The 14,096-nt window shown below is 35.5% G+C and overlaps 1 protein-coding gene across 7 annotated transcripts in view; it reads right to left on the bottom strand.

The window, feature by feature from the left end:
* Positions 1-1,148: 1,148 nt before the first annotated feature.
* The window catches only part of LOC115239878 (CLIP-associating protein 1), a 38,909-nt gene continuing 25,961 nt past the window's right edge, over positions 1,149-14,096 (bottom strand). For 2 of the 7 annotated variants that reach the window (XM_029814692.1, XM_029814693.1), the window contains exons 2-24: positions 11,415-11,759; positions 10,982-11,013; positions 10,818-10,902; positions 10,060-10,134; positions 9,334-9,491; positions 9,018-9,254; positions 8,561-8,814; positions 8,277-8,467; positions 7,970-8,095; positions 7,652-7,771; positions 7,463-7,558; positions 7,202-7,382; positions 6,891-7,122; positions 6,200-6,265; positions 5,633-5,964; positions 5,218-5,521; positions 4,951-5,138; positions 4,709-4,847; positions 4,497-4,626; positions 4,243-4,402; positions 3,951-4,164; positions 3,667-3,873; positions 1,149-3,582 (exon numbers count right to left, since the gene is read on the bottom strand). In XM_029814692.1, the coding sequence (XP_029670552.1) occupies positions 3,376-3,582; positions 3,667-3,873; positions 3,951-4,164; positions 4,243-4,402; positions 4,497-4,626; positions 4,709-4,847; positions 4,951-5,138; positions 5,218-5,521; positions 5,633-5,964; positions 6,200-6,265; positions 6,891-7,122; positions 7,202-7,382; positions 7,463-7,558; positions 7,652-7,771; positions 7,970-8,095; positions 8,277-8,467; positions 8,561-8,814; positions 9,018-9,254; positions 9,334-9,491; positions 10,060-10,134; positions 10,818-10,902; positions 10,982-11,013; positions 11,415-11,619 (3,939 nt within the window). In that variant the 5' untranslated portion in view covers positions 11,620-11,759 and the 3' untranslated portion in view covers positions 1,149-3,375. The remainder of the gene's footprint in view (positions 3,583-3,666; positions 3,874-3,950; positions 4,165-4,242; positions 4,403-4,496; positions 4,627-4,708; positions 4,848-4,950; positions 5,139-5,217; positions 5,522-5,632; positions 5,965-6,199; positions 6,266-6,890; positions 7,123-7,201; positions 7,383-7,462; positions 7,559-7,651; positions 7,772-7,969; positions 8,096-8,276; positions 8,468-8,560; positions 8,815-9,017; positions 9,255-9,333; positions 9,492-10,059; positions 10,135-10,817; positions 10,903-10,981; positions 11,014-11,414; positions 11,760-14,096) is intronic. The other 5 variants (XM_029814688.1, XM_029814694.1, XM_029814689.1 and 2 more) reach the window with 5 other exon arrangements.

Here is a 14,096-nt window from a genome sequence, read left to right as displayed (position 1 = left end):
GGTTATCGCGCAAGATTAAAAAGGCGTAATTTCATTAAAGAAAAAAATTGTTTTATACGAAAATACGAGTAGGAAAAAATTAAATATATCCATATTATTATAGTCGAAAGCTCTCTCCTGTAAACTATCAAAAAAACGTTTTAGGTTTTTCCTACGTTACGTAATTTTTCAAATTTCAGAAAGCGTATATCGCATAGCAGATCATTACGAGTCACGCTATCAGTCAATTATTATCATCTATACATGTGGATTTATATTAATAATAATTAAATTCTCTTTGCATCTCGGGATAATAAATATGTTAGGATATTTCGTAATTATGCACAAAAGCGGGTCTTAATAAAAAAAATTGCGACACGTATGTCGGACGAAAAAAGATCATAGCGGTACATAGGGCGAGTTTATATGAAGCGCTTAAGGACAAAATTCATTATGCGCGTAAGAGAAGGGTAACACGTATCAATAAACATTAAAATGATAACGCACAAAGCTTATATTCTAGCTTCTCCGTCGATTGAACGATCCCGGTTTGCGTTCGCATGAAAAGGAGAAAAAGGAGATATCGCCGAGGATCGTTCGTAACGCTCGTTACACAAGTAAATCCTTACGTATATCACACACGCATTGACAGTTATAACGCAAGTTTCTCGAATATATCGGTATATAATAATAATAACGCTCGTAAAACTTAACAGAACAAGCGAATCGATAAACGTGATCACCACGCAGAGTCTGGCTGTGTCAGAGAGCCTCTCGTATCCTCGAGCACGACCACAACGCTGCAGGCAGTGACGATGAGCTACCTAACATATCTGTATATCAATTAATATATATATATATATATTAGGTTCTACATATTATATATTGTATAATATGTATATGTATATACATAAAATCGTAATACACATCAGGCTCTGAGTCGGCGCGAAATCAAATTTGTGCCGACCAAATCTGAATGTTGAAAATTGGAGTGTTCAATGCTAGGAGTGCCGAACCCGCAATCTCATTTTGCAAACACATATAGATATGTATGTGATTCTTGCATTGAATTCTCTAATTTCATACGCGATAATTTTGCGGATGGCCTGTTCCTTAATTGGCGCATATGGACCTTCAGAGGATCTAAAAATGCGATTACTCGGTGAAAATGCCGCATGTAATATCGTTTATTAAATGCGCACAACGAAGCTCCTTCTCGCCTCTCTCTATCTCGAGAGAGAGAACCTATTGTATTTGTCTTGACAATAATTCAGCTTTCGAATAAAGTGTCACGCGAGCAACACACGCGTGCAAATGGGGCGTGTATAGAATAAATATTTATTCGCGAAACTTTCGAGATTCTATTCGGAGCGCAGAATGGGAAAAATATCGAGTTCGCATCGTAATACGCTATATACTACACGAGATTAATCAATATGTTTTTATCTCGAAATATTCACTTTATACGACGTCGGCAACAGAGAGTTAGACTTTGTATCTTCTCTTTTCTTTAATCTTGTCTGTACTATCTGCGAAATTGTTCCTAAGTGATGATGAAAGACAATCAAATCCCGTCGCTTCGACGCCGAAGGCACCAAGTAAAAGAAATACAGTCTGTCATATTCTTTTTTTTTTCTTCGTGTTTACTCGAATTGCTCCTCATTCTATATTCAATACTTTTTTTTGGCACTGTTTGGCCATATTGTGTTCGAGATGTTTGAATTACTGCGTCATCACGCTGAAGTGAATTATCAATGGACTATTAGAGATTCGTGTTAGAAGGCGTTTGATATCAAGTACAATTCACATACGATTCTATAACCAGTACATTTGTAATACTTACGTCAGACAACGCAAACGTTTCCAAAACAAATTTCTAATATGTCGTAACACTCTTCAATAATTCATCTTGCTGAATTTATAATAAAATTTTATTATCCTTATATATATATATTGTATCTCTCGACTAAATATATATAATAAGAAAAGGACAAAAAGAATCTACATATAATATATATATATAATTTTTTCTTATACAATAAACAGAAACGACAATGGCACAAAGTGTTACTAAACTCGTTATGTTAGCGTTTGATTTAGCGTTCATTCAATTATTGGCAACGTGATGAATAGTTTAAGTGTTAACGTTAGTCTCGAGCAGATCGATTTGCTAATCACTGTTACTTTATTTATGCTTATTTTTTAAACACGCACAATCTATCAACCACATGTTCTCTCATTCTCTCATTAAAATTGCTCTCTTTTTTTCTCTATCTCTCTCGTACACATATTTCTTCTTTCTTGTATGTATATATGTATTATTTGTGTGTCTACGCATGGTTTGTCAAGAAAGACTATTCCGTTTGTGTCTTTTACGTCATTGTGCGTCCTTGGGAATCTGACTAGCACATAGATTTCAAACGAATAAATTATACACACATTTTCTTTATCACGTGTCGTTGCTACGAGATGCATCACGACGTATTGCCGTACACGCGATTACTCTCGACATTCGGTAACAAGCATATAGTATATTTAACGTAACGTTCACTGGTAGCTCGCATGATTAGTATTCGGCTGCGCACTAAAAGATATCGAATCCGTAGACAGTGATGTTGCCTTGCGTATTCTTAGTTATCTGGTTTACTGAATGTCTCACGATGATGGAAGAATTAAAACATTATGAAGAAAAAGAAAAAGAAAAAAAAAAAGAAGTTTCAACACTGCTATGTGATTTGCAAAAATGAAAATTTGATCAACGAAAATACTGCACTTCCTGAATACTATTCATCATAAAACACAGTGTAGTTCTTGTATGTATAAATTATCATATATATAAAAAACATGTATCGTAGTAAGAAAAAGAAAATAAAATAAAAACACCGATTAGCAGAATTAAACAAATCGTAAGCTGTTTACTTTGCAAACAAACATGTAATATTACACAAATAATTCCATAATTCTTTCAGATAATAAGCAGGAGCATATCACAGAGCAATATTTGTAATCAAAGTTACTATGTGATGCTCACGTAAAAAAGCTTCTCACTCACATTTGTAATTAATTAACATTAATAATCGCACTTATTTTTCTATAATCAAATAGTAATAGAGGAAACATAATACCGCGATGATCATCTGGTTTCACACGCAACATCACTGTCGTCTTGAGCACAGATTTACACAAACACGCATATCGCGAAGTGACGCACACACACATCCACACATCATCAGTCTCTACTGTATCAAAACTTCCGAGTCATATTGGTAAAACCATCGTCGACCCTTATGGATTGGACTTACTGAGGAAGCTCATAAGCATTCGCTCATGCCGCGCGCCGAAACGGGCGAATCTCTTAAGTATCGCGACCCTGAGAGTCGTGGTATTGGATGTTAGTTAATTTTTACTGTTGCTACGCGGGCTGGCGGGTGTACTGTTCGCCTGTTGCTGCGCACGTTGTATATAAATATTTAACAATTTCAATTTGCTGGAATACAGGCTGCTCAGGTGCGGTTTTAGCACCTCCTCACCGACTGCGACATGGATCGCCACCATACAAAAGACTGCACTCTTGCGTACTGCGCTTTCAGAGTCATCGTAGGCCTATGATATATATAAATTATATATATTCAGTATTATACATAAATCGATATTTTCTTCCAGAAAACTTTTCTCCAAACGCTTTACCTTAATAAGACCCGGCATAACCTTGGCAAGATGAGGTTCGATAGCATCGCGTCCCCAATGCTCCACAACCTTGTGCAACATCTTAATCGCACCCATATTTAACGGATATGTCTCCGTAGCGATTATGGTGGAAACTAAATGTATAATTTGTTCAGGCTTCAAAACCATAGCCATCGTCGCCGCGCACTTTTCCGCGTTCCAATGTACCTGTTACAAAGTACAGCGTCATGAATATAATGTTTGTGTCGATTCTTGCCAATTAAAGTAATTAAATTTATACTCACTGGTGATCTACCGCCGCTACCGCTAGAAGAATCAACCTTCTGATCATCGGATTTATAGGCGTAAATAACTTTCAGTACTAGCAATTCATTATAAGAGGAGAAGCTCTCTATCAATTCTTGACATTTAAGCATATCAATTAGCGTTTGAAGTACTTCTACCTGTATCACTTTACCATCATTGGATAAACTATCTAATAAAACTTTGAGCACTTTTCTGAAATACCAAAAATTTGTTAAATCACTCAAATTAAAATGCCAAATAAAATATGCAAAATTACAAATCAAAACATACTTGAAATTTCGTTTGACATACAACGCATCCCCTTCGCGAACATATAATTGAAATTCTTGTAACACCGATACTTTCTCCGTAGTTTGCGCCACTTTAGATTGTAGAGTTTTAACCATATTATCTACAATTTCTGGTCTATTCGTTAAATCGGGCGATGATCCTATATATATATAAAAAAAATGAAATACTTCAATATTTTTATAAAGGAATCATTTTTTTAATTAAAAAAAAAATAATAATAATAAAATACATACCGTGCGTTTTATAACCATTATTCTCTTGAGGTAGAATCAAATCACCAGCGATCGTATCGGATCCGTTCACCGTTATATTATTAACACATCGTCCTCGTTGCGTTGGTGAGGAAACCGACGAAGATCGGCCCTAAAAACATTAACAATCAAGATTATTTTATATTTGTGTGGCTCGTTCTTGTTTATCACATGTATTTTCTTACTTAACTTACCGAATTGGATAAAGTAAGACCTTCTATTCTTTCTTCCACATCGGCCATATTGCTGATTCCACTGTCTTTGCTGGTAGTAGCTCTCTCCAGACGCTCAAAGCCGTAATTTTGGATTTCAGCGGTTGTGCGTCGTAGTGATCTATGGAACAAATTTTTAAATTAACATATCTCAAAATTATAACATAATACATCTTTAACATAATGTTGTACGATCAATGCGACAAAACAATCGTTCAACATACTTGTACACTTCCTCCATGTTTTCATCTCCTCCGTCGATTTCAGTTCTCGCATCTACTTTAATGTCGTTCTTCGCTTTCGTTCGAGCTGGCGAGCTTTGCGCTCTAGGCGGTGGTGTACCGGGCGAGGCCGGATTACTCGAAGCGGACGATTTCCTTAAATGATTCTGCACTAGGGGCCAAGCTGTTTCCTAAGGAAAGAAAACAATAATTTCAGTACGAGAACGATATAGAAAGAAACAACGCTGACGAATAGCTAATTCAACATACTTGATAGTATTTTGGCAACTCGGAAAGTATCATAGTAACTTGAGGCGGATTGAGATTGTAAAGTGATATCACAGCGTTCTGCGCGTGCCTCTTCACGTCTTGGCTTTTACCGTCATTCGACCAGTCGAGCAGTCGCGCAAGTGCTGTCGCTGCAGAACTGGTAAGTGCGGACGGTTCTGCCGTCTCGGCGATCTGCGTGATAAATTTCAATGCTGCTACTTTCACGCGGGAATTTGGTGTTTGTGTTGGATCTGTAAGATACCTCATCACAGCTGGTAGAAGCTGTTGTCCCGGGAAATAGTCTCTGGAACACAAAAATCATATTACGTAAAAAAATTTAATAATTACAATATATTTAATAATATTAATATAATATAAAGTATCGCGCGTTTGCAAAAAGCAAACAAATCCTCACCTTACAATATCAAGCGTTCTCTGGATCTTCGTTTGTATAGATCCTAATAGATCGGTGCCCAATTTATTGAGCAGTCTTGCACACAAAACATAAAGCCAATCACCAAGACCTTCGCTGTGAGTCATCACTAGTTCATTCAATGTGTCCAGAAATAAACTGAAGACTTTGGTATGAGAATCCATAAACATTTTTGTAAAAATATCCGTCACTCTACGCAAATCTGATGTTGTCAATGTGTTTCCGCTATTCAAATAATGCTGCAAGCCCACCAAGCCTTCTTTCCGATCTCCCCAATGTTTATGACCACAGTTTTCAATAATTTCTTTGATGTCCTGTAAAATGAGAAGAGACCGTTGTGTGTTTCTTTTAAACTTTTAGTTTCAATATACATAATTACTTCAAAGTATCTTCGACATATAATGTAAAAATGTTTTTATATACAAAATAAAAATTTTTTAAACCTTAAAATACAATTGCTGCACTGATTGATTTAAAAATATCTAATGAGTTATAATATGTATTTTCATTTTGATGTGTGCAGAAATAAAAAGAAAGAATTTAACAAACCTTTGGGATAGACTGATCCCATAGATCACGGTATAATCTCGGTTGAGAGCCACTCCATGAGTACGACTAATGGGTAGATGGGCGATGAAGAGATATGGAGAACAGAACGGCGTGTCGCGTTAGTCAACAAATACGCCGCAACAAAACCAAAAGTAAAAACCAGACACATGCATTAGCTACATCTTCATACAGTGCTGAAAGCTGCTTTTGGCATTTTGAAGCTTTTTATCTTTATTTAATAAAAAAAATATCGAACCGTACAAAATTAATATTACATTTTTAAACAATAATTATATTATAAAACAATATCTTCATATTCTGTATATATTTGCATGCTACTAAAACTGAAATGAAACTAAAGTATTATATAAGCATTAAAATTAATCATAAAAAACAATAAATCTATTAATTATTATATAAAAACGTGCGTAAATTCTTAATATTAATGCAGCATGATATATGGAGATAATATGCATGAAGATGTATCTAGTCCGTCAATTTAATTTTTTGTGAATGGCTAGTGTGTTAGTTTATGAGAAGAGTATAAATTTAACGAGACAAAAATATATTACGAAACTTCGATTAAATGTGATATATATTCTTTCTTTGATCGAAGTAACAAAAATAGAAATCACAGTTGATAAACGCGTTTATTTCTAATTTTTCGATTCCTGATAAAATTTCTACTTACATCGCTAGCTCGTCTGTAACCATCTATGCTTCGTTCCGAGCATATACTGCTGTTTTCACTGTCGTCACTGTGATCTCCTTTGCCACCCGGTATTCTGCTGTAACTGTCGATACTGTCGAGGGTCAAAGCATCTGCCAAAGCCGACTCCGCCTCGCGCGATTTTAACAGCATCTTCTGTGCCATAACTGGTGGCCTAGTGCTATCCGTCGGCGACATATGTAGATTTCTCCCTCTATCAATTCAAAAAATTCACGTCAATAGCTGTTTCAACTTATTTTTATAGCATTTAAATTATAAAAAATTATACGCACCTTAGTTTGTTCGCGAAACTTCTATCCATTCCAAATCTCTGTGGACTGGGTTCGCGACTGTTACTCGTGCTGCCGATACCGTGTCCGGATAATCGCCTCGGTCTACCTATCAGTGACTCACTTTCGCGATTATATGTGGCGTAGTTCAATCTAGATGACGGGGAACCTGATCTGCTACTAGCTGTTGGGGAAAAAAATTAAATGGTTTCGTTATTAATTCATTGTTACAGAATATTTTTCGCGGAAAATCACAAAACGTACGTTGAGATTGCGAAACTCCCGACATTCTTGTTCTCGTCCTTGCAACTCTTTCTGGACTAGCAATCGTGTTAGGATCCGGAGATTTACTAGGGCGAGCTGACGCAACATAAAATATACAGTATAATTACATTCGTCGTATATTGGCTAATAATTAATTTATCTTTTGACAATAAATCCGATATTACTCACGAAGTGCCGCTGCTGCTTTCTGTCTGCTCATATTCGCATACATTGTCCTGGCCTTCGCCCTTTGAGCAGCTTGCAAATCAATCGCGCTAGTAGATCTAATTCCACCCGGTGTACCTCGGTCTGTAGAAATATTTGAAACTGATTAATTTATAAGATATTAGCTTTATTAAGTTGGACTTTACAACTGTGCAAGATAAAAAATAAAAAAAGACAACAGCTCCATTTGTGCACCAAATCTTTTATAATTGCAGTGTAATGTAACAGAATGTACGTAAGTGTGACCTCTATTTCTGACATAAATGACGGTAAAAAAATTACAATGACTGTCTGTTGGTCTTTGTAGTATCGGGATACCAGATTGACGATAAGATCGAGGCAAAGACGGAGTACGTCTGAGCGGACCGTGCGGTTGACCAATGGTCTGATGCAAATTTTCCGTACTACCTTCATACGTTTAATGCAAAGAAGAGAAGAAGTCACAAAGAGAGCAGCATGAAAAGAGAATGACAAGTCCTTTATATTAAAATCGCAGATACGAAAATACACATTGATATATTCAAGTGCAACCGTAATCCGTTTTAATGGAGCGTTTTGTTACAGATATAAACAAGCAGAAAATCTTCACCTGCCGCGCTCATCGCAGGTCTGGCTGTTCGTGGACTAACGCTCGACGATCTCGCATTAGCCACGACATTTAAGCTGTTACTACTGCCGCTATTGCTGAGAGACATCAAAGAGCGTTTGTATGACGCGTCTAAATTATTAAGTAATATCTCAGCCTGCTCTGGAAAATGATTTTTAAATGCCCAGAATGATCTATAAAAAGCGATAAAATTATAATGTTATTAAATCGATTACTTCGTACAAAACCAAGGTATATATAAATATCGTTATCGAAAAGACACTCACTTCCTGGCAAAAACTCGCGCTTCCGGATCGGAATCCGCGATGCCTTTTTTAAGGGCGTCCGGCAATGCTGTTATGTGCTTCTGTAATATCTGCGTAGGCCAGGTCTGCAGAATTAGAGTCAGATATTCCCAGGATGCTTTGCGAATGTCTTTGCTCTTGTTGCTCACGCACGATATAATAATAGGCACATATCGACTACAGTGGGTATTTTGAAGAATAAACCGAACTGCTACTGCACCGGCTGTCGCCACGACCTAGTTACCGTGTGAAAATGACGGGTAATTAAAACTTTTACCTTTTATGAAAATAAAACGGTAAAAGTAAAGGTAAAATTTAATTCGACTGTCGTAAAATTTTACGAGATATAAACAAGAACATATAATTTAAATAGATATGACGAATTGAACAATAATCAAATCTGAATGACAGAAATCTAGTATTATCCCGCAAGACTCACCTTGGCACTGTTCTGTATAAGGTTCATTAACGTGAGCAAAACCGCCTCGCCAAAACTGGCGAATTTGTTTTTCAGACTCTGACTCAGAAAGGCTAGAGTTACACACGCCTCTCGCGCTACTTGGGATCTAAGGTCTGTGCAGGCTTGCTCGAATGGTCGCTGCATGTTCTTTAGGCACTCGTGGAAATTTTCGTAATTAGTGCCACCTGCGAGTATAATGGCCCTTAACTTTTTCATCTGCAAAAACAAAAAGATAAATAGAAAAAGTCGACAAGTCTTCTAAGGGAGATTTGTATTTTTCTAAAGCAACACGTACGCTATCTGTTCTCAGTTTCCAGTCCTTCTTGTCGTCACCCACCGTCTCCCTGATAATCTTCATCTGTTCTTCGAGATCCTTCGCCGAAAATAGAGTTACAGTAGGTACGTCTTCAAACGAAGTGATAAAGTATTCTTCGTCGACGGCTCCGGCTTGTGCTGGACAAACAGCGATAATTTTCTTTATATTCACTTCAATGCGAAAATATTGTATGATATGTACATTGTATGATATGCGTGTTATAAATAATAATTACTTCCGACAACAATATTCTTCATGCTTTACACTTTCCGAAAAAATTATCAATGATTATGATACAAAAAGTTACGATTTGCTATAAACTGCTATGTAAGCGGTCGTCCGTCATACAAAATGATACGAAATGCATCGCACATTAACAAAAATGATGATTGCAAATGATAATAAATAAGCACTGTATCACGTTACAAATGAGAAGCTTTGGGTTGATAACAGCAACAATGCATAGGACATTCACTCACATATTACATTGTCCTAATTAAGAGGACTTTGATATAATTTATTATAATTAATTGACGCATAAACTTCATTATATTACAGAATTTGTTTAATCATAGGATCTTTAAATAAATTGACAAGGCAATTATCTTCTCGCAATCGAAAGTCTTTGCGTATGATTTTTCAAAAGACCGAAATAGTATACGTTAGAATAGTAATCGCCAATAGTAAAATTTAGAGATTATATACCTGCTGCTGATCTTACTGACAGAGTTCTTTTGATGGTTGTTGACCTTGGGACCGTGAAGGATGAACCAGGAGGAGCTGTCATGCAAGCGAACAGTTAGCGTATTCTCGTCATCGAAACGTCAACATCATTACGTTGACCTTTTGTTGGCGAGTTTCTCTGACTATGTATTGTTATCAATGCCAAACTAAAGCCGCATTGCGGTTAAAACGTATAAGCATAAATAAAGTATTATAGCGTATTTTACATATGTGCGTTTTGTTTGCCAATGAGGAGACTTGGGTGCTTCTGTGACATTAGTCAACACCGACAATGAGTTACGATTCAAATGAAACACGAAGAGAGATACATTTCAAGTAAGATATACACGAAACAACTGATTATACAAAAAAGCTCGCTGATTTATACGACACAAACTAACACTGCTGTTATCATATCAATACAATTAAAATATTGATATTCAATATTAATATTCTAGCCAAATACGACATAAAAGTACGTTTAATATAATCGATTTTATAAATTAAAAATATTTAAATCCACACCATATATTTGACATCGACTGTTACTTGCAATTTTCGCATTAATAGCTATCAATTAAAAAGATTTAAGAGAAACTTGCTTTACTGTTTCTACTCTTGCAACATATCATGCTCTCGATTAAAAAAAAAAAGTTGATAATATTAGATTGATGATGTAAGTCACAATAATAATTAAGATTGTGAAGTATATGAAACAATTTTACAATATATCGATATACCTAAGGCAGAAGTTGGTGTCCTAGCAGGCCCAAATTGACCTCGTTTCGGAGGCAGATTCAGCCTTTTGACAGGAGCCGATTTGATCTGCAACATAAACTTTTTCTTCACAAAACGTCATATCTATTTATAAATTCTAATGCACACCTTTGAACTCTACACTTACCGCTCTATCGATTTCGTCACAGTCTTTACCAACTGAAACAAAAGAAAAAGAAAATGTCTTCAAGAGAGATCAGGACTTTGCACATTCTTCTTCGCTAGTTAAAAGATTTAAAAATTGTAGACTCCTCAGAAAACAGTAAAAAAACATTTAAAGATATGATAATAATTTACAAAAATATATAATACACTCTTTATTATACTCTACAATTTTTATAGTTGTAGTCTCTCAGTATTGTTTTAATATTAATATATTATTATGTTACATAAGATAATGCACATACATCGTAATAACATATTAATATCATTAAAATAAGAATATATCTGAGAATTATTCTAATTTATATATTAATATTATAACAATTATTTTATATATTTATCAAAAAATAGCTTTGTTAATTTTTATATGGCAAAATTGATTCATGTATACTGTATACCTAGATCTGGATACAGCCACGGAGGCTTATGGATGTCGCAGTGACATCCCCGCGCCCTTGCACCAGGATGTTTGACTATATTATCCCATTGCAATATCCACCTGCTGCTCGCGTCCCACAATTTTTTATCGATACTGGGATACTTTTTTAATCCCCGATGCAAGCAACGATGTTTGTTCGGTATTAACATGCCACCGTCATTCATCGCGATCGAATGCGTATAATACTTTAGCGCAAGCGGCAAGGATAAACTTCTCCGCGGGTCCAAATGGAGTTATAATGACATTGACATTTCGCCAACGTCATCAACATCTTAATAAACCAATTGCAGCAAGCGAATCTTTCCTGTTGTATTTTTTTTCAGCAGGTATTATAAATAGCAATCTGAGAATGATATTATTACAACTACCAAAAAAGCTGAACACATTTATAAATTTGAGACTTTACAAGAAACTGTGTTTTATCTTCTTCTCATTTATAGAGAAGACTCCATAAAAATCTTTCAATCGATAAAGGTAGAAAATAAATATAGTTATATTCGCGAAAAATTGAATTCTTAAGAGCTACGACAATATCGTTCTCAGGATGCGATAAAGAAGCCATTTATCGCGTGCGATGAGCGCAGTTATCTAAACTCCTATGCATCGACATATGTTACGTTTCGACAATTTGACGTTCAAGTTTATAACTCTTGTCCGATTCGTCTCGGGAGATTCTCGCTAATGAATATTATGTGAGCTCACGAAAGTGTAAAAATCTCGAAATCTCTTTCGTTGCGGCGAAACTCGTAAATGCGAGCGGCGTGCACATAGTGAAAGTGATCCTCGTCTTTTCCTGCGAACTGCTTCGTTGTAGAATTAATTTCTAAATTCTAATTGGATTTCCGCGAGAACGTGCCTTATTAATTTGTTGCTGTAAGCGACTCATTAGATCGGTTAATCTCGCGGGATGCGCGAATTTAACGAGTATAATTAATCGGCGCGCTACCGAATTTCGTTTCGCGCAAAACTATGTACATTTCGTAGCATATATAAACGGGAAACGTTTTAGTGATACTACAAGTTTTCAATGAAGAGCGATTATATATCAAGTTATTATCGAAATAAGCGTCAAAAATTGTTATTTAAAGAGACATTGCAAATTTAATTTCTCGCGCTTTCAATACTTTTCAATCTTCTCGCAATTTTTTAAAAAAGAGTATCTCTAATCGATGAAATCTGAAAAAGTCGCAATCAGCATCGAATGGAACCGCTTAATAAATCATTAAGGAAAAATTACTGGAATTATGACGTAAACTGGCAGTTTATAGCAAATGACGACAGTAGACGACAGTAAACGACAGTTATCTCTCTCTCTCTCTCTCTTTGGATTTTAAGATTGTCGGCGTAACAGTTCCTAATGTTTACTCTTGCCTCTCTCGCAAGCACCTTATTATCTACCTTCCGAGCATTCTTTGCGGTCGTATTGAGCGCATGCACGCGTTCTCTTTCACATTAAGAGGTTCTGTAATATGCAGCTGCGTGAGGCCGTTTATAGCGGTATACTAAAGATTTCTTCTTTTTCTGCGAGGCAGACATTCGATATTTGTGTGCCATTCGAGCTTTATACAGATCTAAACTATTAATGAACTTTAATTGCCTCCTTACTATAAATAAAAATTAATAACGTAATTATTATGCGCTTTCATTGGCAGTTTAATATTTTGAGAATAATTATATAATAACAAATATTATATTATATAATATCGTGCTCAATTAAGGGAAGACTCAATTAAGTCTTCCTAGTTAGACGCTCTGAAAATAAAGGCGATTTTTGGGAATTTTTTTAAAGAAAAGTATAAAATATATTAATTCCAAACTTACCACGTTTATTAAGTAACATTTCAAGTATATCCTGAAATTGTTTCAAATAAAAATATTTGTTTATTTCGGAGTTATGGTAGTCCAATCAGGATGTCTAAAAAAAAAAAATGGCGGATGATTCCAGCCGTTATAGTCATCTGAAATAAAAAAAACCAAAAATCAGCATCGAATGGAACCGCTTAATAAATCATTAAGGAAAAATTACTGGAATTATGACGTAAACTGGCAGTTTATAGCAAATGACGACAGTAAACGACAGTTATCTCTCTCTCTCTCTCTCTTTGGATTTTAAGATTGTCGGCGTAACAGTTCCTAATGTTTACTCTTGCCTCTCTCGCAAGCACCTTATTATCTACCTTCCGAGCATTCTTTGCGGTCGTATTGAGCGCATGCACGCGTTCTCTTTCACATTAAGAGGTTCTGTAATATGCAGCTGCGTGAGGCCGTTTATAGCGGTATACTAAAGATTTCTTCTTTTTCTGCGAGGCAGACATTCGATATTTGTGTGCCATTCGAGCTTTATACAGATCTAAACTATTAATGAACTTTAATTGCCTCCTTACTATAAATAAAAATTAATAACGTAATTATTATGCGCTTTCATTGGCAGTTTAATATTTTGAGAATAATTATATAATAACAAATATTATATTATATAATATCGTGCTCAATTAAGGGAAGACTCAATTAAGTCTTCCTAGTTAGACGCTCTGAAAATAAAGGCGATTTTTGGGAATTTTTTTAAAGAAAAGTATAAAATATATTAATTCCAAACTTACCACGTTTATTAAGTAACATTTCAAGTATATCCTGAAGTTGT

Source organism: Formica exsecta, unplaced genomic scaffold (genome assembly GCF_003651465.1).
Source record: "Formica exsecta isolate Colony F162 unplaced genomic scaffold, ASM365146v1 scaffold4, whole genome shotgun sequence".
Lineage (NCBI taxonomy): Eukaryota > Metazoa > Arthropoda > Insecta > Hymenoptera > Formicidae > Formica > Formica exsecta.
Note: the sequence above shows the minus strand (reverse complement) of the source record. Positions and strands in the feature narration are given on the sequence as shown.